The sequence below is a fragment of the Papio anubis genome, chromosome 3, assembly GCF_008728515.1.
Source record: "Papio anubis isolate 15944 chromosome 3, Panubis1.0, whole genome shotgun sequence".
Taxonomy (NCBI): Eukaryota; Metazoa; Chordata; class Mammalia; order Primates; family Cercopithecidae; genus Papio; species Papio anubis.
In genome coordinates, this window is record NC_044978.1 from 94,479,387 (window position 1) to 94,500,161 (window position 20,775).

At 40.4% G+C, this 20,775-nt stretch overlaps 1 protein-coding gene across 1 annotated transcript; it reads right to left on the reverse strand.

The window, feature by feature from the left end:
• Positions 1 to 2,485: 2,485 nt before the first annotated feature.
• Positions 2,486 to 18,690, reverse strand: CNGA1 (cyclic nucleotide gated channel subunit alpha 1). The gene is made up of 8 exons (XM_031664418.1): positions 18,570 to 18,690; positions 17,357 to 17,473; positions 15,800 to 15,862; positions 9,897 to 9,935; positions 9,707 to 9,814; positions 8,699 to 8,806; positions 7,435 to 7,541; positions 2,486 to 4,336 (listed from the first exon to the last, which is right to left on the reverse strand). Exons 1-8 carry the CDS (start codon positions 18,686 to 18,688, stop codon positions 2,928 to 2,930), a joined length of 2,070 nt encoding a protein of 689 aa, XP_031520278.1. The 5' UTR covers positions 18,689 to 18,690; the 3' UTR covers positions 2,486 to 2,927.
• Positions 18,691 to 20,775: the final 2,085 nt, after the last annotated feature.

Below are 20,775 nucleotides of genomic sequence, written 5' to 3' on the forward strand. Positions count from 1 at the left end.
AATACAAGAGAACACAAACAAATGGAAGAACATTCCATGCTCACGGATAGGAAGAATCAATATCGTGAAAATGGCCATACTGCCCAAGGTAATTTATAGATTCAATGCCATCCCCATCAAGCTACCAATGACTTTCTTCACAGAATTGGAAAAAACTACTTTAAAGTTCGTATGGAACCAAGAAAGAGCCCGCATTGCCAAGACAATCCTAAGTCAAAAGAACAAAGCTGGAGGCATCATGCTACCTGACTTCAAACTATACTACAAGGCTACAGTAACCAGAACAGCATGGTACTGGTACCAAAACAGAGATATAGACCAATGGAACAGAACAGAGTCCTCAGAAATAATACCACACATCTACAACCATCTTTGACAAACCTGAGAGAAACAAGAAATGGGGAAAGGATTCCCTATTTAATAAATGGTGCTGGGAAAATTGGCTAGCCATATGTAGAAGGCTGAAACTGGATCCCTGCCTTATACTTTATACAAAAATTAATTCAAGATGGATTAAAGACTTAAATGTTAGACCTAAAACCATAAAAACCCTAGAAGAGAACCTAGGCAGTACTATTCATGACATAGGCATGGGCAAGGACTTCATGTCTAAAACACCAAAAGTAATGGCAACAAAAGCCAAAATTGACAAATGGGATCTCATTAAACTAAAGAGTTTCTGCACAGCAAAATAAACTACCATCAGGTTGAACAAGCAACCTACAGAATGGGAGAAAATTTTTGCAATCTACTCATCTGACAAAGGGCTAATATCCAGAATCCACAAAGAACTTAAACAAATTTACAAGAAAAAAAACAAACAACCCCATCAAACAGTGGGCGAAGGATATGATCAGACACTTCTCAAAAGAAGACATTTATGCAGCCAACAGACACATGAAAAAATGCTCATCATCACTGCCCATCAGAAAAATGCAAATCAAAACCACAATGAGATACCGTCTCACACCAGTTATAATGGTGATCATTAAAAAGTCAGGAAACAACAGGTGCTAGAGAGGATGTGGAGAAATAGGAACACTTTTACACTGTTGGTGGGATTGTAAACTAGTTCAACCATTGTGGAAGACAGTGTGGTGATTCCTCAAGGATCTAGAATTAGAAATATCATTTGACCCAGCCATCCCATTACTGGGTATATACCCAAAGGATTATAAATTATGCTGCTATAAAGACACATGCACACATATGTTTCTTGTGGCACTATCCACAATAGCAAAGACTTTGAAGCAACCCAAATGTCCATCAATGATGGACTGGATTAAGAAAATGTGGCACATATATACCATGGAATACTATGCAGCCATAAAAAAGGATGAGTTCATGTCCTTTGTAGGGACATGGATGAAGCTGGAAACCATCATTCTCAGCAAACTATCGCAAGGACAGAAAACCAAAGACTGCATGCTCTCACTCATAGATGGGAATTGAACAATGAAAACACCTGGACACAGGAAGGGGAACATGACACACCGGGGCCTGTTGTGGGGTGGGGGGAGGGGGGAGGGAGGGATAGCATTAGGAGATATACCTAATGTAAATGACGAGTTAGTGGGTGAAGCACACCAACATGGCACATGTATACATATGTAACAAACCTGTATGTTGTGCACATGTACCCTAGAACTTAAAGTATAAAATAATAATAATAATAAATATATACCATCGGCATACCCTGATCAAGGTCTGTTTAAGTATCTGAAATGTCAAATTATCAACAAGCTGTTTTCAGTCATGTCATTATAGATAGGGATAGAAATCTTCTAGTGATCTGTGTTAAGAAAGATTTTTTGAGCCACATCCGGGTTCAGCAGAAGCTGGCTGATCGAGTAGCAATGTTTTCCACATCCACACGCTTGCCGGATAGTTTCCTTTTCTTTTGTAGAACATCCTCTCATTAACTCCTTCCTGGTTCTCTACATGCATGCTTCTCAAGCTTTAACATGGATATGAAACACTTGCTAAGATGCAGATTCTGATGCAGTAGGTAGGGGTAGAGCCCATGATTCTGCATTTCTGAGAAGCTCCCAGGTGATGCTCATGCTGGTCCCCAGAACTTTCAAGTCGCCTTTTTTAACATTATGACAATTTCCCTTGTTAATTACCCAGAAATATTATTACTTTATCCTTTTTTCTTACTGCTGGCCAGGCAGAGAAGTAAGAAAATAGCCACTGCTGTCAGGTCTTAATAATCAGAAAAAATTTAAAATTTAATATAAAAGATTCCTAAAACATTCTATGATCTTCAGTGTGATATATGTCTATATTTATATGTGTGTGTATACATATATATATTCATAAAGTCTGATTTATCATGCTTTTATTGGTAAAAAGTTTCTCTCAACCACTCTTTCTCAGTCCTAGACTACAAAAATGATTGATTTTTCCTTAAAATGACCCTGAAGTTCTGCAAGATCCTAAACTCCCTGCTAAATTATCAAATAACTCATTTTCACTACCGTTGCATAATTAATTTTACTTTATTGCAGTCTAATTTTTAAAAATGTTATCCCAAACATGATGTACATGGTAATCCTCAGTTACTTCAAATACACTTCACTCAACAATGGAAATGGCATGAAAGTGAGGGATACTTATTCATTTTTATGAAGATTATTACATAAAACGAGCATATGTGAAAAAAATCAGAAGATACAGCCATTGACAAGTTAATCAGTTTATATCTTTGCACATTATCAGTTGTGAAAAATCCCAAGATATAAAGCTTTTTTAATCATAGTATCTCTCAGAGAGGGTGTGGGCCTTGTACCTTGCACCAAAGCACATTTTCCTCATGGAAAAATTTCCGAACTGAGTCTTCCTCTTCTTTTAAGTTTTATTTGATGTCAGTCACAAGATCAGAAGGATCATGAGGCGTGTCCCTGTCAATGACCAGCTTTTCAGTTCTATGTAGAGTCAATGGGCCCACTTTCTACTCCAGGTCCCTCAATACTTGAAAATTCTGTGTCAATAAGCGGTTTCAGAAATTTCTCAACCTTGGTTAATCTTTGTTTCAGTTTCTGCTGCATGGACTCATACTCAGCCAAGATTCGGGCAAACCTTGTTTGCAGGAGGTCTACTGACCCCTCCATTCGAGTAACTTTCTCTTCAAGATCTTTAGGATCACTGCCAGCATTTGCAATGTTTAGATCCAGTAGACCATCTTTCATTAAAATCTGCTTCCCTTTCTCTTCCAGCATAGTTTTGGCATCTGGATACTCAGTTAGAGCTTCCATGAGGTCATCTTTTGAGAGACAGAACAGGTCTGAGTAGCCAATACTTTTAATATTGGCAGTTCTTCGATTGCCGGCTTTGCTCCCTTTAATATTAAGAATGCTGATCTCACCAAAGTAGCTGCCGTCGCTCAATACCACAAACTGAGTGACTCCATCATCTGCCACCACAGCGAGTTTGCCTTCCTTGATAATGTACATCTCTCGTCCAATATCCCCTTTCTTGCAAATATAATCTCCAGGACTGTAGACCTGGGGTTGCAATTTCAAGACCAACTCCACCAACAGACCAGCTTCACAATCAGCAAAAATGCGTACCTTTTTTAATGTGTCTAAGTGAACATTGATGGCAATTTCTGCTCTTAGTTTATCAGGTAGATACTTTAAGACTTCTTTCTCATCAACTGTTTTTTTGTTGGTCCACAGGTAGTCAAACCATTTAATAACCCTCTTTTCCATATCTTTGCTTACATTTCGAAAATGCATATATTGCTTGATAGCATCAATTCTTGCTTGAAATTCTGCTCTGGCCGCATTCATGTTGGAAATCATAGAACCTATGTTACCAACGATGGTAGCAAAAATTAGCACTCCAATTAGGAAATCAACCACCACAAAGACATACTCAGAATCCCTCACAGGAGGGGGTGTTTCACCAATGGTAGTTAAAGTCAGTGTAGACCAGTAAAGGCTGTATACGTATTTTCTAGCCAAACGGCCAAATTCAGGATCATTAGTATCAGGGTAGACCCATGTATCATTTCCAAATCCAATAGCTTTAGAAATAGAGTAGTACACACATGCATTCCAGTGGATAATGATGACGATGTACATAACAAGGTTGGAAATCCTGAAGATGTTTGGATAGTTTGTCCTTGTTTCTGTTCTCTGGAAGAACTCAAACATACGAGAGATTCGTAATAACCTGTTTAATCTAATTTCTGGATAGTTCCACCCTAACTTAAAATACAGCAAATCAGTTGGTATCAGTGACAGAACATCAAGTTTAAATTGTAAGTTGGATTTATATTTATTTATGAGTTTAAGTTCTTCCTTTACCAGCAGTCCTTGTTCTAGGTAACCTAAAATAAAAAATAAAATAAATTCAGTGTTTCTCCTTTTTATGTAATTGTGAATTTTTGTGAAGTAACTGTCAATTAACTTTGTTGAGGTCAAAAGAAAAATTCATTTTCAATAAATATGACTTTAACAATGTAATAAAATACAAATATCAATCAACCTATGGCTGTAGAAAATATTCTGCTGCAGAAATAAAAGGTAAAATTTTGGCCAGACAGCTCACATCTGTAATCCCAGTACTTTAGGAGGCTGAGACTCAATATCACTTGAGCCTGGGAGTTCGAGGCTGCAGTGACCCATGATAGCACTACTGCATTCCAGCCTGGGCAACAGTGAGACCCTGTCTCACAAAAAAAAAAAAAAAAGTAAAATGTTGTAAGTGCAAAAGTGAAAGTGTACGAATCTCTCAAGGTCTATCATCTCCATCCAGGTAAAGCCATTCCTTTTATGAGTAGTGTTCTTGTGATATTGTGAGATAAATACATATATATATATATATATATATATATATATATATATATATAGTCCCTGGCACAGGACTCTTAAAACTCTTGTAATTTCCTAAGCAATATGGTTACTAAGTGATTTTTTTTTTTTTTTTAGTCAGAGTCACCCAGGCTGGAGTGCAGTGGTGCAATCTCGTCTTGCTGCAACCTCTGCCTTTCGGGTTCAAGCAATTCTTCTGCCTCAGCCTCCTGAGTAGCTAGGACTACAGGCACGTGCCACCACACCCAGCTAATTTTTGTACTTTAGTAGAGACAGGGTTTCACCATATTGGCCAGGCTGGTCTCGATCTCCTGACCTCATGATCCACCGGCCTTGGACTCCCAAAGTGCTGGGATTACAGGCGTGAGCCACTGAGCCCGGCCCTAAGTCCATCTTTTGTTATGGTATTTGGTTCTTGACCCCAGTTCCTGAAACAGAGTTATTTATCCCTTGATGTTTCCTGGGTGATAGAAATGTCTTTTGTTCTGGCCAGGTGCAGGGGCTCACACCTATAATCCCAGTGCTTTGGAAGTCTGAGGCAGGAGGATCCCTTGAGTACACGAGTTCGAGACCAGCCTAAGTCTCTATGATATTATAAGAAAGAAAGAGAGAAAGAAAGAAAAAGAAAGAAAGAAAGAAAGAAAGAAAGAAAGAAAGAAAGAAAGAAAGAAAGAAAGAAAGAAAGAAAGAAAGAGGGGAGAAGGGAGGGGAGGAAGGAAGGAAGGAAGGAAGGAAGGAAGGAAGGAAGGAAGGAAGGAAGAAAGCAGGATCAGGGCGGGCAGGCAGGCCGGGCGGGCAGACGGCGGGCGGGCAGACGCCGCCGCCAGGCAGGGCGGGCGACCGGATCAGGATCATTGCCGATCAACCCGCCACCACCAGTCAGGAATCATTGCCACCCGCCGACCGCCAGAAAGAAAGGAGGGAAGGAGGGAAGGAAGGAAAAGGTGAGGTCCAAGATGGGGCTGGTCACCAGAAAGACTAAGTTATGTTTAAAAGCTTGGAACTTTTACCCCAACCTCCAGCCATCCCGGAAAGGCTTTGGAGGGCGGGGTTAAATAGTCATCATGCCTCCATGGTGAAGCCTCTATAAAAATCCCTGAACTATGGGGTTTGGAGCATTATCAGGTTGGTGAACACATCTACGAACTAGGAGGGTGCCACACCCCAGTTCCATGGGGACAAAAGCCCCTGTTCTCATGACTCTTCCCAACTTTGCCCTATGTATCTCTTCATCTGGCTCTTCCTCAGTATCCAGTATCATATCCTTTATTAATAAAATAAAGCAGTAAACGTAAGTGTTTTCCTAAGGTCTGTAAGTTGTGCTAGCAAATTACTGGACCCACGAGGGAGCTGTGGGAATCCCAATATATAGTTGGTCAGTCAGAAGCACAAGCCACAACCTGAGACTTACGATTGGCATCTGAAGAGGGGGATCATCTTGGGAGACTGAGCCCTTAACCTGTGAGGCCTGTTCTAACTCCCGTGAGTGTGCGAATTCAGTTAAATTTTAACCCAGCTGGTGTTACAGAATTGCTTGGTGTGTAGAGGAAACACCACATACATATTGGAGACCAGAATTGTATTGTATTGAGAGTGTAGTAATATACAATGCGTTGTTGTTTTTTTCCCCACCATACACAGTTCGTGGAGGGTTTCCTGAACACGCTAGCGATGTACCTAATAGCCCATGCCACTGCCTTGTCAGAATCCCAGCTCTACCCTGGATGCTTGGGTACTTGCCCTGTGCTGTCTATTTTGCATATTCTTGCCTTACCCCTTCAATGTGAAGCATAAGTGTCCCTTGAGGCTGCATTTTCATCTGTCATTCTTGCTCCCTTAGACACTTGGGATCTTCCCTCCTATGCTGTTACCATGGGCCTTGTGTGTTTTAAACCCAGCATTTCAGCCATCTGATACATTACACTAGGAAAGGGATTTGCTCCTTCTCCTAAACTGACTACCAAAGTTACAAATATGACAGAGCGAGTGGAGCATTGTTCCAGGATACTAGTATTTAGAGAATGTTCTATTTTACATAATGATTCTTTAAAGGTTATAGTCTGTGTATACCGGTTACATTTGCGAGTGAAGAGTGGTGTAGAAACAATCAGCTTCTACCTACTTAACAGAAATACTTCCGAAGCTATCCCCTCTGGTCAATAATATCTCATCATAAACCACAAAGCTGAGCTAAATGCATTTTTCCTCCTTCTTATAAAATTTTGAATATGGCTCTGCTGAGGACGACGACATTTTTCCCCATGACTCTTTAAATTATCTCCCTGTTAGGTAGCAATTACTCTTTCCCCTATAACTGGCAGAATATTTCTGCTCTCTCTATTCCTCTCGCCTGGCACAAAACCAATGAACAAGATAATGGAGGAAAGCCGCATCTACTTGTCAAAAGGTTGCCTAGTAACTTCCTCTGAATCAGCTGGAGTCATCTAAGCCTGTGAGTTTATACATCATGACTCTTGCTTTCACCTGTGCCTTTTTCTCTAGAACAGATTTTTGTGGGTTTACTTTGAAGCATACTTGGATTAGGAAATGTCAAATTACAATGCTAGAGATAAAAGCATAAAATTTTAAAATATTCAAAACTGAACATATTTACCTGTCCTTGTTCGTACAAACATATCAATTAAATAGACTATGTCTGATACGTAATCTAAAATGAGCCAATATTCTAGGTAATCAGATTGAAGTTCATCAAAACATGCTCTGTAAAAAAAGAAACACCTGTATAAATAAAAAAGAAATGTGGGCCAATTTAAGTAAAAGTTCTCTTTGTATATTTTCTTTATCATGGTGAGAAGCACAGCACACTCAGGCTACGAGAGGTCCTTAGAGTCCTTTAATCAACCATGGCTTTCCCGAAACTTTCCCTGAGTGGTTGGATTTTGATCCTCACACTTCTGAATTCTAACATCCTTTCCATGATGCTAGTCAGCTTTGTAAAATCATCCAATAAGAATAAGTGGGTTGAAGGGTACAAGTATACAGTAAGACAGAAGGAATAAATTCAATGTTTGATTAACAGACTGTACTTAACAAAAACGTATTGAACTTGGGTGATGGACACCCTAAATACCCTTTGTTATATACAAGTAACAAAATTTCACACGTACCCCATAAATGTGTACAAAAAAATCTTTAAATAAATTTAAAAAATAAATGGCCTAAAACTAAAATCAAAATATGTTGGGTGAAACACATTGATCACCTGGTTCATATTGACTATCTGTACCCAAAATGCTTTAGGAAATTGTGCTTGGCCTTGGATGAGGGAGATGTTTACCATGTAAAAGACACTAAATCCTTGACCTTTATCCACTATTGGCAACATTTTTTTCTCATAGGCCAAAGAAAATAGTTTCTCCCGATGTTCTAATTAAGTTATTATACAACCAAAAGTTTACAAGTCTTCCCCTCCAACAACAGACACTGGGGTCTATTTGAGAGTGACAGGTGGGAGAAGGGAGAGAAGCAGAAAAAATAACTATTTGGTACTAGGCTTAATACCTGGGTGAGAAAATAATCTGTGCACCAAACCCCTGTGACATGAGTTTACCTATATAACAAGCCTGCACATATACCCCCGAACCTAAAATGAAAGGTAAAAAAATTTAAAAAGAAAAGTCTTCCCCTGACCCCTCCATGCATCCCAGTACTGGAGACCCAGTTATACTGAGAACTGAAGCACCTCCTCCTGATTCCAGGAAAACACACTGAGTATAATCTAGCCTCTCTTTACCACCTGCAGTAGAGAAAGGAGGTGTGTCCTAAAAGGCTCTAAGTCAAATTGTTTAGTCAGTGAACTTGGAAATTAGAAATGGGGTGAGATCCACAAAAAAAAAAAAAAAAAAAATTATAGACACCTGGCAATAACCATTGTCCAGTTGTACATAACAGGTAAGGTGATGCAAAACAGCCAGTTGTAATATGTGTTTCCCGAAGGATCAATAACCACAACTTCTTTCTTCTCCCTAGCAGCAATTAGAAATAAAGGGGATAGTTACCAAGATACAAGAACATTTTTATTTACCATATTAAACATCATTATGCCCATCAACCACAATTAATGAAATGGAAGTAAGCTGGAGAAGCTCACTCTGCAGTGGGAAGATTAGCATGGAATAAGAGCATTAGTCATAAGAAAGTGGTTAGTGAGGGGTGGATAAATAACGAAATGACCAATCTTATATTAAAGCATACATTAGATTTTTACTAAAGCCCTGGTTTCACTGCGATACTGCAGTCAGTTGTATACTTCAGCCACTGAGAGGGAATAGATCCGAGGCCCCCTACACCCAGGCTGTGGGCCAGTACTGGTCTGTGGTCTGTTAGGAAGCCGGTGGGCCACACAGCAGGAGGTGAGCTGCGGGGCAAGGGAGCATTACCGCCTGAGCTCTGTCTCCTGTCAGATCAGCAGCGGCATTAGGTTCTCATAGGAGCACAAACCTTATTGTGATCTGCGCGTGCAAGGAATCTAGGTTGCACACTCCTTATAAGAATGTAATCAAAATAAAAATTAAATTTTTATTTCAGCTTTTAAAATGATGGTAGGATCCTAGAAACCTAATCCTCCTTGGAACCTAAATATTTCTCAGCGATAAGTTATCTTCACTAATGCTTAGGGAAGCGAATTAACCATAGAGAATTAAGAATAATGCTACCGTTGCTAATTTGAGGGAAATTAGAAAAAGTTTTAATTCACTTCCGATAATTTATGTTAAATGTTTATTTTTCAATGTTTAAAGACATTTAGTCTTTACACAGGGCTCTTTACTGTAAAGTTTCTTCCTACTTTGTATTATGGAAAACCGTCCCTGCATCTAAAACCCATCACAATTTCATTCTATTTCAATGCCAGTAAAAGTGCTTACTCTTCTTTCTTATCTTTGCTTTTCTCCTCTATTTTTTTCTTCTCTTTGTCCTTTTTCTTCTTTTTCTTCTCTAGGTCCTTTTTATTTTCATTTTTATCATCTGACTTGCTGAAAAAGTTAAGCAAGTAGTATTAAAATACAGAAATGTTATGGGTAGAAAAATGTGGGGTAATTCTTGCCAAAGTCTTACCTCTTCTTTGCTTTACTTTCTTTTTCATCAAGCAAATATCTCAGCCTTGCATTCAAAGACCTGCTCCAGTGCTCAAAACCCATCTGGTCTCTTGCTGGAGATTTCTACCAAAAAAAGGGGAGGGACAATTATCCAGATAATAAACAAAAACTTCTAAGCTAATAGATGTGGGAAGTAGAAACGAATGGAGATGAATAAAGGCATAAAACCAAGGAGAAAATTTTAAGAAAAAACAGCCCCCTAAGAGTGTTCTTCCAAAGTGTTAATGTATTAAAAATAATTTTTAAAATTTAAGCTTCTTGACATCATTTACATTTATCCTTGAATAAAATCATTGAGAATTTTAAGAAAATGCCATCAATTTTCTTTAGAGGGAATAACCCTGACTGAAGTCATTTTTCATGAGTAATCAACAAGCTGTCTGGTAATATGGTGGAATCTCAATTATTAGAATAATTTATCAGATTTAAGGCCACCTTTTTCTACATACAATTTCTTCTTGAGTGGAGATTGTGTAACTAGTGCCTCTTTCTATAATTAACTTTCTCTATCAGCAGGGGAATAGATTCTGAAGTCAGACAGACCTAGGGTTATAGCAGGCTGCCGTTGTCAGCTCAGATGTCTTAGGAAATTTCATTATCCAGACATGAATGAAAAGGCATCTCATTACCACTAGGATAGTCAGAGAAGGCTTTTAAAAGGAGGTAGGTCTAAAGCTAGGCCTCAAAGTATGACTAAGAGTTGGAGAAGTTGAGAAGAGAGAGGATATTAGAGCAGAAAAATTTCTAAGTGCAATGGACTTAATCTGGGTAAGAATGACCCAGCAGAAGTGGAAAGCCTCTGTTGAGAAGAAATGGAAGATAAGATTGACAAGTGAGGTGAGGCTTAACATCCAAGATGGTCACGTACAAACAGGGACAGAACCATAAAGTTGGATAAGGAAGAATTTACTGCTATGGGAGTACACTTCTATGAGTCAAGATTTGACAGCCTACCATGGATCCTGAAGGATGATGTCGACACACTACTCAAACGGCTCTTGGAAACCTGGAAAAGGTAATGGCCTATACAAAATGAAATAAACATTAACACCGTGGCAGATGGTGGAGGAAGGTATCAAAAGACTCAGAAAAGTGGCATCTTGAAGTGGATACACTGTTTGGAAGATAGTCTACCAGCTAATTATGTTCCCAAAGAGAGCTCGAAGGATGCAAAAGTGATGTGGAATAGGCTGGTGAGAGGGGCATTAGTAGCTTTGAGAAGTTCAGTGGTGCTATCCTCTGTAGGCCAGGGCTGATGATGGGAAATGCCGTTACAGAACTGGGTTCTCTGAGAGCAACAGGGTTAATAAGATCCAGAAATAACTGAGACTAATGGCAGTGCTTACCCATCAGAAGTAAGGTTTCTTCAGTAATTATAATGAGCATTAAGGTGGGTATGGTAACGAAGGGGCTTAACCTATAGACAGCTATGGACGAGGTTAATAGAACACAGTATTCCTAGACAGATGGGAAGACTATTAGCTAGTTAGGGTATTATTTAATATATACAACCAAAACAAATCAGGAATGAATAATTAGGAGGTTGAGGGCAACTCATTCCATCAAAAAAATCAGAATCCTTGTAAGGGCACGGTGGCCCATGGCTATAATCCCAGCACTCTGGGAGGTCGAAGTGGGAAGATCACTCAAGCCCAGGAGTTCAAGACCAGCCTGGGCAACATAGCGAGACCCTATCTCAAAAAATGAATTGATTCATTACAATTTAAATTTTAAAAAAATCAGAATCCTTAGAAAAGTTCCAGATCTAAGCCAAAACTTAGACTTAAAACCACTGACTAGAGGAGATGCCATGACCCATGAAGAAAAACTCCGCAACACTATGACAAATATATTCCAGTAATGATTTCCTCAGTCTTTGTCCTAAAGAACCTATGGCCATTACTTAGATCACTGTACTCTGGGGGAAAAAAAAGAATTCCTAGATACATCGAAGACTGGCACAGGATCCAAGTTGATGTTGACACCTAGGGATTGAAGCATCATTGTGGCCCCCTGTTAAACTTGAAGAGCATATGATGGACTGGTAATAATAGATTTCTGGATGAGATGTGACTTATGGTGTTTCCACTGAGTCCACAGACCCACTACTATGTGATCATTTCTCCAGTTCCTAAATGTAAAAGTGAAATGTATGTAATTCTTGAATATAAAAGTAGAATGTATACAAGTTCCTGAATATAAAAGAGAAATGTATATAATTGTATAAAATCATGCATGGAGGAGTGGTGGTCTCTCTTAATTTCCCCATGTAATTTATCATCTGACTCCCATAAAAACTAAATAGATCCTAGTGGATGGCAGATAGACTATTGCAAAATCAACCAAGTAGTAGCCCCAATTGCAGCTGCCGTGTCCTATGTGGAAAATAACAGAGACCCACTCTGTGATCATTTCTCCAGTTCCTAAATGTAAAGTGAAATGTACATAATTCCTGAATACAAAAGCGAAATGTAGATTAATGGTCATTGGCAGAACTCCCACCCTTACCCCACTAGTTCCTTGGCTTGTGAGGAAAGAAGGGTAAGATCAAGGAGAAGCCCTTAAGCTGCTTCCCACCTTCTGGCCAAAAGCAACATTGCATCCTGGGGAGAAAAAGAAATTCCATCCTTAAAGACCTAAAGGATGCAGGGGAAGTGATCCCTCTTCATTTCCCCACATAATTCATCATCTGACCACTGCAAAAACCAAATGGATCCTAATGGACAGCAGTAGATGACTGCAAAATCAACCAAGTGGTAGCCCCAATTGCAGCTGCTGTGTCATATGTGGAAAACCATGCATTCACTTGATATACACTGCATACCTAAGGTTCTGGGTCAGTCATGTGCATGTCATTTTTCACTACTATCAGGAAAGAGGATCAGACATAGTTCCTACTCACATGGGATGACAAACTGTACACATCTACACTCTTTTCCAAGGCGATATTAACTCTCTTTCCTACTGTCATGACAGTCTTGAGGGACCTGGATCATGTGGACATTTCTCAAAGCACCACATTAGTCCACTATGTCTGTATCAATGGCATTCTGTTAATCAGACCCTGAAATAGGATTACCTTCCCAAAGTGCTGGGATTACAGGTCTGAGCCACCATGCCTGGCCTTCAGTACCTTTCTTTATGTCATTTTCCATGGCTGGAAATTTCCATTCCTTTTCCACTATGTCATTTTCCACTCAGCACCTATTTATCAGCCCCCACCTGTGGCCATATGTGGGGTTCTTTAGAAGGAGCTGATACAGCGTGTTGCATAGATGGGTCAGTTTAGAATGTGGATGCAAGCCAAAATGGGCTGTGTCTGCACCACAGCCTCACTTAGAGATGGTCTTGAAAGACAGTGTGAGGTTAATTTCCCCAATGGCACAGCTTCAAGCAGTATACAGTCATCTAGTTTGTATGGAAAAAGAAATAGTCCAAGCTGGGTGTGGTGGCTCATGCCTGTAATCCCAGCTCTTTAGGATGCTGAGGTGGGAGGATCACTTGAGGCCAACGAGTTGGAGACGAGCCTGGCCAACATGGCAAAACCCCACTAAAAATACAAAAATTAGCCAGGCGGGGTGGCGCACACCTATAATCCCAGCTACTCGGGAGGCTGAGGCAGGAGGATCGCTTAACTCCAGGAGATGGAGGTTGCAGTGAGTCGAGATTGCACCACTGCACTCCAGCATGGGGAACTGAGTGAGATCTTGTCTCAAAAAAATAAACAAATAAAGGAAAAAGAAATAGCCCAAATTAAGAATATACAAGTGCAAAAGAACTCATGGGCAGTCACAAATGCCTTGACTGGTTGGTCAGGGACCTGGATGGAAAGATCAGGGAAAATATTTCGGGAGAAGAGGCAGACTGAATGGACATATTATGAGTGTGAGCACAAAGTTTGAAAAATCTTCGTTTTTGTTTGTTTGTTTGTTTTTTGCTCTTAGTGAACCTATCTGTTACAGAGACCAATGCTATGACTCCAAAACAGTGCTTTCTCTTGAGGAAAGTAATCAGTCACTTGATGGCAAGTTAACTAAATTGGACTTCTGACACCATGGAAGGGGCATCAAATATATTGATAAGAACTGACATATATTATGGCTATTCATTTGCTTTTTTGCCACAGGGCTTTGACCAGTGCCATTACTTAGGGGCATATGAAGCATGATTACTAATATGAAATATTGCTTAACATCACTTTGGACCAAGGACTCGCTTTAAGGCAAAAAAAAAAAAAAAAAAAAAAAAATGTGGCATTGGACCCTGAGTATGAGATCCCATGGTCCTATCATATGCTGCACACCTTTTGTCAGCTACTGACAGGATAGTTAAGGAGTGACCTTTTGAAACCACAGCTGAGGTGTTATCATAGAGTTTATACTCTAGGAAGATAAGGTGCCATCCTCTAGGATACTGTATATATGCTAAAACAATGATCATTGTATGGTTCCTGTATAGAATGAATTGGTCTGGGAACTAAGGGGTCTAAGTAGGGGTGACAAATGTAGGAAAGGTGTGTTTCCCATTCTTGCAACTTAAGGATCTGTGGGTCTAGAGGCCCTGGCTTCCAGAAGGGTGATGCATCTGCCAGGGAATGCCAGAGCCCCATTAAACATTAAGCTATGGCTACTCCCCAGCCACTTTGGGCCCCTCATGCCAAGAAACCAACAGGCAAGGAAGAGAGTCACCACACTGGCAAAAGTTATTGACCTTGATCATCAGAAGTAGGCAGTGCTGCTGTTATACAATGCAGGGAGGGGAGATGTATTTGCACCTAGGTGGTCTTTTGTTATTTTCCAGCCCAGTTTTGGTGGTAAATGGGCAAGTACTGTAGCCATGACTCAAGAAGGGCATGGTGACCCAGGGCTCAAGTCCTTCAGGGATGAGTGTCTATATTGTTCACACCAGCTAAGTCATCTAGACCAGCAGACCCTAGAATGAGTAGAAGCGGAGAGGGTGAAGAATTTCATTTGAGGCCTCAAAACCACCTGCAGCTGCCAGAGACCTTAGTTTAATCCCATTAACTTTCCTCTTACAAGCTTTCTGAAGAAAAAAGAATAACCAGGATCCTGGAGTAGGTATTCCCACATGGGGTGAATTTTCTATATAAACAAAATAGATCTGAGCAGCACACAGGTGGGCTGTACAGTGGTTATGCAGGTGGTGCACAAAATTCAGGCACTCATTCTCCACTTGCCAAGAGTGTTGGTTGTTGTCAGCTCAGTTTTTCCTCTCACTTGGTTGGCCTTGGCTGAAGGAAACCACCATGTTCAAGGTTATGCTCCATCTTCTAGGGCCAACCTTTTTCCAGTAACTGTTCATGGGTACAAAGGCCCAAGTCTGTTACCTAAATAGGGACAACTCTAAAAGGTCATCCCTGCTCCAGGGATCCCCATTGAATCACATTGTACATCAGCTCTATTCTCTGAAGTTTGACTTCTCCCTCTCCCCAATACTGACCCCCAACTCCCTTCCAGATATTGTTCCCAAGACCATTCCCAACAAACCTCTGCATACAAGCCTCCATCTCAGAAACTGTTTCCTGAGGAACTTCACCTAAGACACATTGGCTCAAACTGGAAAGTTTCCAGGAGTAATGTGTTTCACTTATTTTTCTCAGTCACTCTATTCACAAAGAAAGTCAACTGCATGAACACTATAGACATGATTTTTTCTACATTTATTCAAATAAATGAATGAATAAATACTACTTTTCAACAAAATGGTAGACTATCATTGCCATTGTATTAGATCATTTGCTTAATAAATATTTCCTCTATAACAGATTCAGATATTTTCCTACCTTTTTTACTGGTTTTCTTTAAAACCATAGCTTTGGTTTTCTATTGTAAATATACTTACTGGTCCTTATTGCTGCTGTTGTTCACATTAAAAAGTGCAATGGCACCAGGCAGGTACTGCTCTCTGGGAAATGAAAAACATGCACTGAAATCACAATAGTCACCATATGTATAATGTCCATGGTAAGCAAATGGTCGGAAAAAACAAATTCTTTCTTGTTTCTACTCATTACTAAAGAGGTCTAGATGATATTTCAAAAACATATTATGAAGCATAAGGCATAAAAGTGTATCCTGAGCCTCCATGAAGCATGACTTGCCAAATGCCAGTGTCTTGAACAAACATGGTGATATGGTTTGCCTGTGTCCCCACCCAAATCTCATCTTGAATTATAGTTCCCATAATCCCCACATGCCATGAAAGGGACCCAGTGGGAAATAATTCAATCATAGGAGTGGGTGTTGCCTATGACATTCTCATGCTAGTAAGTAAGTCTCACAAGATCTGATGGTTTTATAAAGGGCAGTCCCCCTGCACATGCTCTCTTGCCTGCCACCGTGTAAGACATGACTTTGCTCCTCCTTTACCTTATGCCATGATTGTGAGGCCTCCCCAGCCATGTGAAACTGTGAGTCCATTAAGCCTCTTTTTCTTTATAAATTACCCAGTCTCAGGTATTTCTTCATAACAGTATAAAAATGGACTATAATACACATGGTTAGTAAATGCATATCGGTCAAAGTTCATACCAAGAATTAGCTTAAGTGAACCAACCTCAATGCCAGTAACTCCCAACAAGAGACCTAACATGGTCAGGGAAAATAAGATGAGGAGAAAAGATAAATAAAAACAATGGGAAGGCTGGAGGTAGTCAGTGGGAAGAAAAATAGGAAAGAGGGGAAAACAGGGGAGGAAAAAAGCAAAGAAAAACTAATTATGTAAAACAGGTGGAAACCCCAGCTCCACACCAACACCACACCACACCCCTTCTGCAATCTCAATTCTGGTATCTGAAGTTTTCACAACTTCTTTATTTCCTACTAAGGATTTTTTGCTTTTCTCTTCTAGCACCTCTCTCCAGTGCTCTATTTTCTAAAAGTAGGACCAAATGGGATGGAGCATTTTAGAAAATAACAGCTAACCCTCTCACATGTACTTGCTTCGGGACCCTGAAAGAAGGATCAGAGAGAAACAAGAAATCAGAGAGGACTGGGTTTCTTAAGGGACAGACCCCAGTGGGTCTCAGGGAAAATGAAGCAAGAGTGTTTACAACTTGGAACCCCATGGCGATAAATAATCACTGGGCAGTGGCAGTATTTCCCAAGAGATGGCATGGGTAGGAACAAAAATAACTCCTCCTGAGATCCCACATCTTGTCTAGATAGCAGAGGCATTTGACAAGCTTGCTCTTAAGAAGTAAAAGACCTTTTATCTAAACAACAGTTTACCAACCCATTTATGTCTAGTGTTTGATTATTGGAATGCTAAGCATGTGGGAGTTATTTCTATTCAACTGCTCAAGGTCATCGCCATGGTCTGATTGCAAAAATTCAAAACACTGCAACCTTAGGCATAAATGGTTAAAAACCGGCACCAAGGATGGATCATACTGCTCACCTCTGTGATGGTCCTCCCTTTCTGTGTGACTTATAACTAAAGGAACCCCTTGCATGATGGTTTTCATTCTCTGATTCTTCAGATATAGAGGCACTGTCATCATCCTCAGAAAAGGAGCTACAGTCCAATAGGAGGCAGAGAGAGATGCGTTAATATTTTCAACCACTGCGGAGGAGCAACATTCCTCACTAGGGGGACAATTGCCTCACCTCTTTTCCTTCCCTCCTAAACTAACACACATAACAGTTTTTAGTGAGCATGAAGTTAGAACTATACAGAATACATAGAATTATATAAAATGTATGCATAATTCAGTAAAATGCATTTAACTAAGAAACTACTTTCTAGGTTTTCCACATTTCTATTGTTTGATGCATTGATTGATGTTAATATTTATCAAATAGCAAGTGTGATATCCGGGACTTAGATCATATTAAAAATTTGAGTGAACTAGTTTTCTAACTAATGTTTCTTCCCACTAAAAGTAAATTCAACCACATTCATATACATTATATTCATTTATAGGGTAAGCACTTTAAATTATACTTTTAAATCACATTGCTAGCATTTCATACTCTGAGTACCTTTCATATATATTTATGGCAATGTCATCTCTTTAGATTCAAAATGTCCCATGAGGAAAAGCCCTGCCAGTGACTAAAGAAATGTTTGGCATAGGTGTTTAATAGGTGCTTCCAAAAAAGTGACCACAATAATATCTATGTTCAGGCCGGGCATGGTGGTTCACGCCTGTAATCCCAGCACTTTGGGACTCTGAGGCAGGTGGATCACTTGAGGTCAGGAGTTCGAGACCAGCCTGACCAATATGGCAAAACCCTGTCTCTACTAAAAATACAAAAAAAATTAGCCGGGCATGGTGGTGCGCACCTGTAGTCCCAGCTACCCAGGAGGCTGAGGCAGGAGAATCGCTTGAAACCAGAAGGCAGAGGTTGCAGTGAGCTGAGATTGTGCCACCGCACTCCAGCCTGGGAAACAGAGTGAGACTCCATCTCAAAATAAATAATAAATAAATAAATAAGTCTGTGTTATTTGTTAGACAAGTTATGCTGTTCCAAAATATGAATAAATTTGCTAAATTAAATACATTACAAAGTTCAAGGTACAAATTATAAAGCTAAATTGAAATTAAACCTAGTTAAATTAAAGAACTGTGGCTAATATTAAAAATGCATGGGAAAATGTTTGGATTTACCTGCATGCTCCATTTTCCATCTTTCTTATTTCCTTTTCAATATCTGGTACAATCACATTGGGCATGTTTACAAAGGACTGTTGTGTATTGACAATATTTTTCTTCATGGTTAGTTTCATATCTGAGGAGAAAGAAGTCTTATTAGTGGGAAGGATATTTTTATATATTTACATATATAATCAAAAGTTTCACCCTATGTATTTGTCTGTTCTCATGCTGCTAATAAAGATGTACCTGAGACTGGGTAATTTATAAAGGAAAGAGGTTTAATGAACTCTTCCACGTGGCTGGGGAGGCCTCACAATCATGGCAGAAGGCAAAGGAGAAGCAAAGGCATATCTTACATGGCAGCAGGGAAGAGGACGTGTGCAGGGGAACTCCCCATTACAAAACCATCAGATCTCATGAGACTTATTCACTATCATGAGACTAGCATGGGAAAAATCCACTCCCATGATTCAACTACCTCCCACTGAGTTCCTCCCATGACACAGGGATTATGGGAGCCGCAGTTCAAGATGAAGTTTGGGTGTCCCAAACCGTATCAACCCTACCATTTTTCTAAGACTATAATACTGTCTATTTGCAGTTTTACATAGGAATTATTCTTTAATAGAATGCAGGCATGGCTTATTCCCCTAATTTCCATGGACTAGTTTTTTGTAAAATTTTTTAAATTTAAGAATGTACTAGAGGTATAAAACATTTACAAATTTGGATTTATCCCAGTTTTGAAATACTCAAGCAATATAATGTAGAACAAAACCATAGGGACCTCACATACCCATCAAGCAATTAAATAACAGTAAAAAGCAGTAGATGTAATGGAAGTAATCAGCTGTGAATTTCTATAGGCATTTCGACAAAAAGAGTCCTAAGTGGTGTTCAAACTTTAGAGGAAATAAAAATAAAATTGATCACATTTTTAGCAAGTCCCCTAAATTATTCAGATGCATATATACCCGAGCAACATATTTTGAAAACACTGGCCTAAACTCTAGTCAGGGCATATAATTTCCTCAGCGCAGGTAGAGGAGGCAGGTTGGAATCTCAATTCACTTTCCAGCTGCTCTCAGCACAGGCCATGCCCCTTTGGCTGCTGTCTGAGACATTGCCTTCTTCACTGGCTTCAGCTTCCATCCGTCTATGATTTCTGTTCATGGTCCTCAGGAAGGATCCTCTCTCTAGTTTGAGGGTACTCACCTTGGGAATGTCGGTAACTGATGCGGGGAAGGGGACAGAGAAGTGCTGGGTAGAGAAGGCCGGGGTCCCTGGCGAGAGCTCCACAGTCGGGCCTACGCCCTCGGACCTAAGTGAAAACAGGCACTCCTGTTTTTGCCCCAACGATGCATTTTCCGGGACCACTCTTGCTGCCACGTCCCCCGCATCCTGTGCCCATATACACTTGAGACCTTAGCGGGCACACACACAAGCGGCTGAATGTCGAGAGGAGTAGAGGAACAGAGTGGCAGAGAATGGCAGGGAGCGACGGAGAGTGGTGGAGAGCAGCAGGGCGGCACGGCGGAGAAGAAGGGAAGAGGCGTCTGAACATCAAGAGGAGTTGTGTCCAGAACGGCAGAACTCCAGTGGTAGATTATCCCCACACCCCTCCACCTTCCCGGAACTCCAACTCCCCATCCCTCTGAAAGTCACCTCTACTGTTCAACAAAGTCTCCGCATTCATCACCTTTCAAACAGTTCATATGACCTGATTTGTCCGGGACTCCGGAAAAGAATGGAGGTGGGGAGGTTAACACTCAGCTGTCCCCGGACAGCAAGGCTAAAGGAGCTCACTATAACACATGCCCACTTGGACTCTGGGACCTGTCCGTCCGCGTGCTCCCCCCTCCCTCAGGGGTTTGAGCAGCAGCGAGGGAGGAGACTAAACAGGTGAGCCACACCCCTGCCGCACGTCCCGCAAGTGGAATCAGGAAACCTTCCCATTTTATGACCACATGAAAGATGACATCGCCTGCTTCTTCATTGGCTTCCAATACTCGGTGCCAGAATGACTCTGACTGCAGAGTGGAGAATGTTCCTCCCCTTAATTCCTTACTGGCCTTGATCACCTAGGCTTTGAGTTTGATACTTGCCCTTAAAAGAGTCAACCACTTAAAGAACATAGTTCTGTTCAAAACGAGCACATGTGAGGCACCCCTTCAGGGATTCCCTGGAAAACCTTGCCAGCCTTTTTGAGAGGGATAAG

Excerpts from the sequence above, each read along its gene's own strand:
- CNGA1 (XM_031664418.1), bottom strand. The coding sequence starts at position 18,688 with ATGAAACTAACCATGAAGAAAAATATTGTCAATACACAACAGTCCTTT. Across the intron at positions 9,936-15,799 it reads AACAGCAGCAATAAGGACCA|ATATTTGCTTGATGAAAAAG; the intron begins GTAAGTATATTT and ends TGCAAGGCTGAG. Across the intron at positions 9,815-9,896 it reads GAAAGTAAAGCAAAGAAGAG|CAAGTCAGATGATAAAAATG; the intron begins GTAAGACTTTGG and ends TAACTTTTTCAG.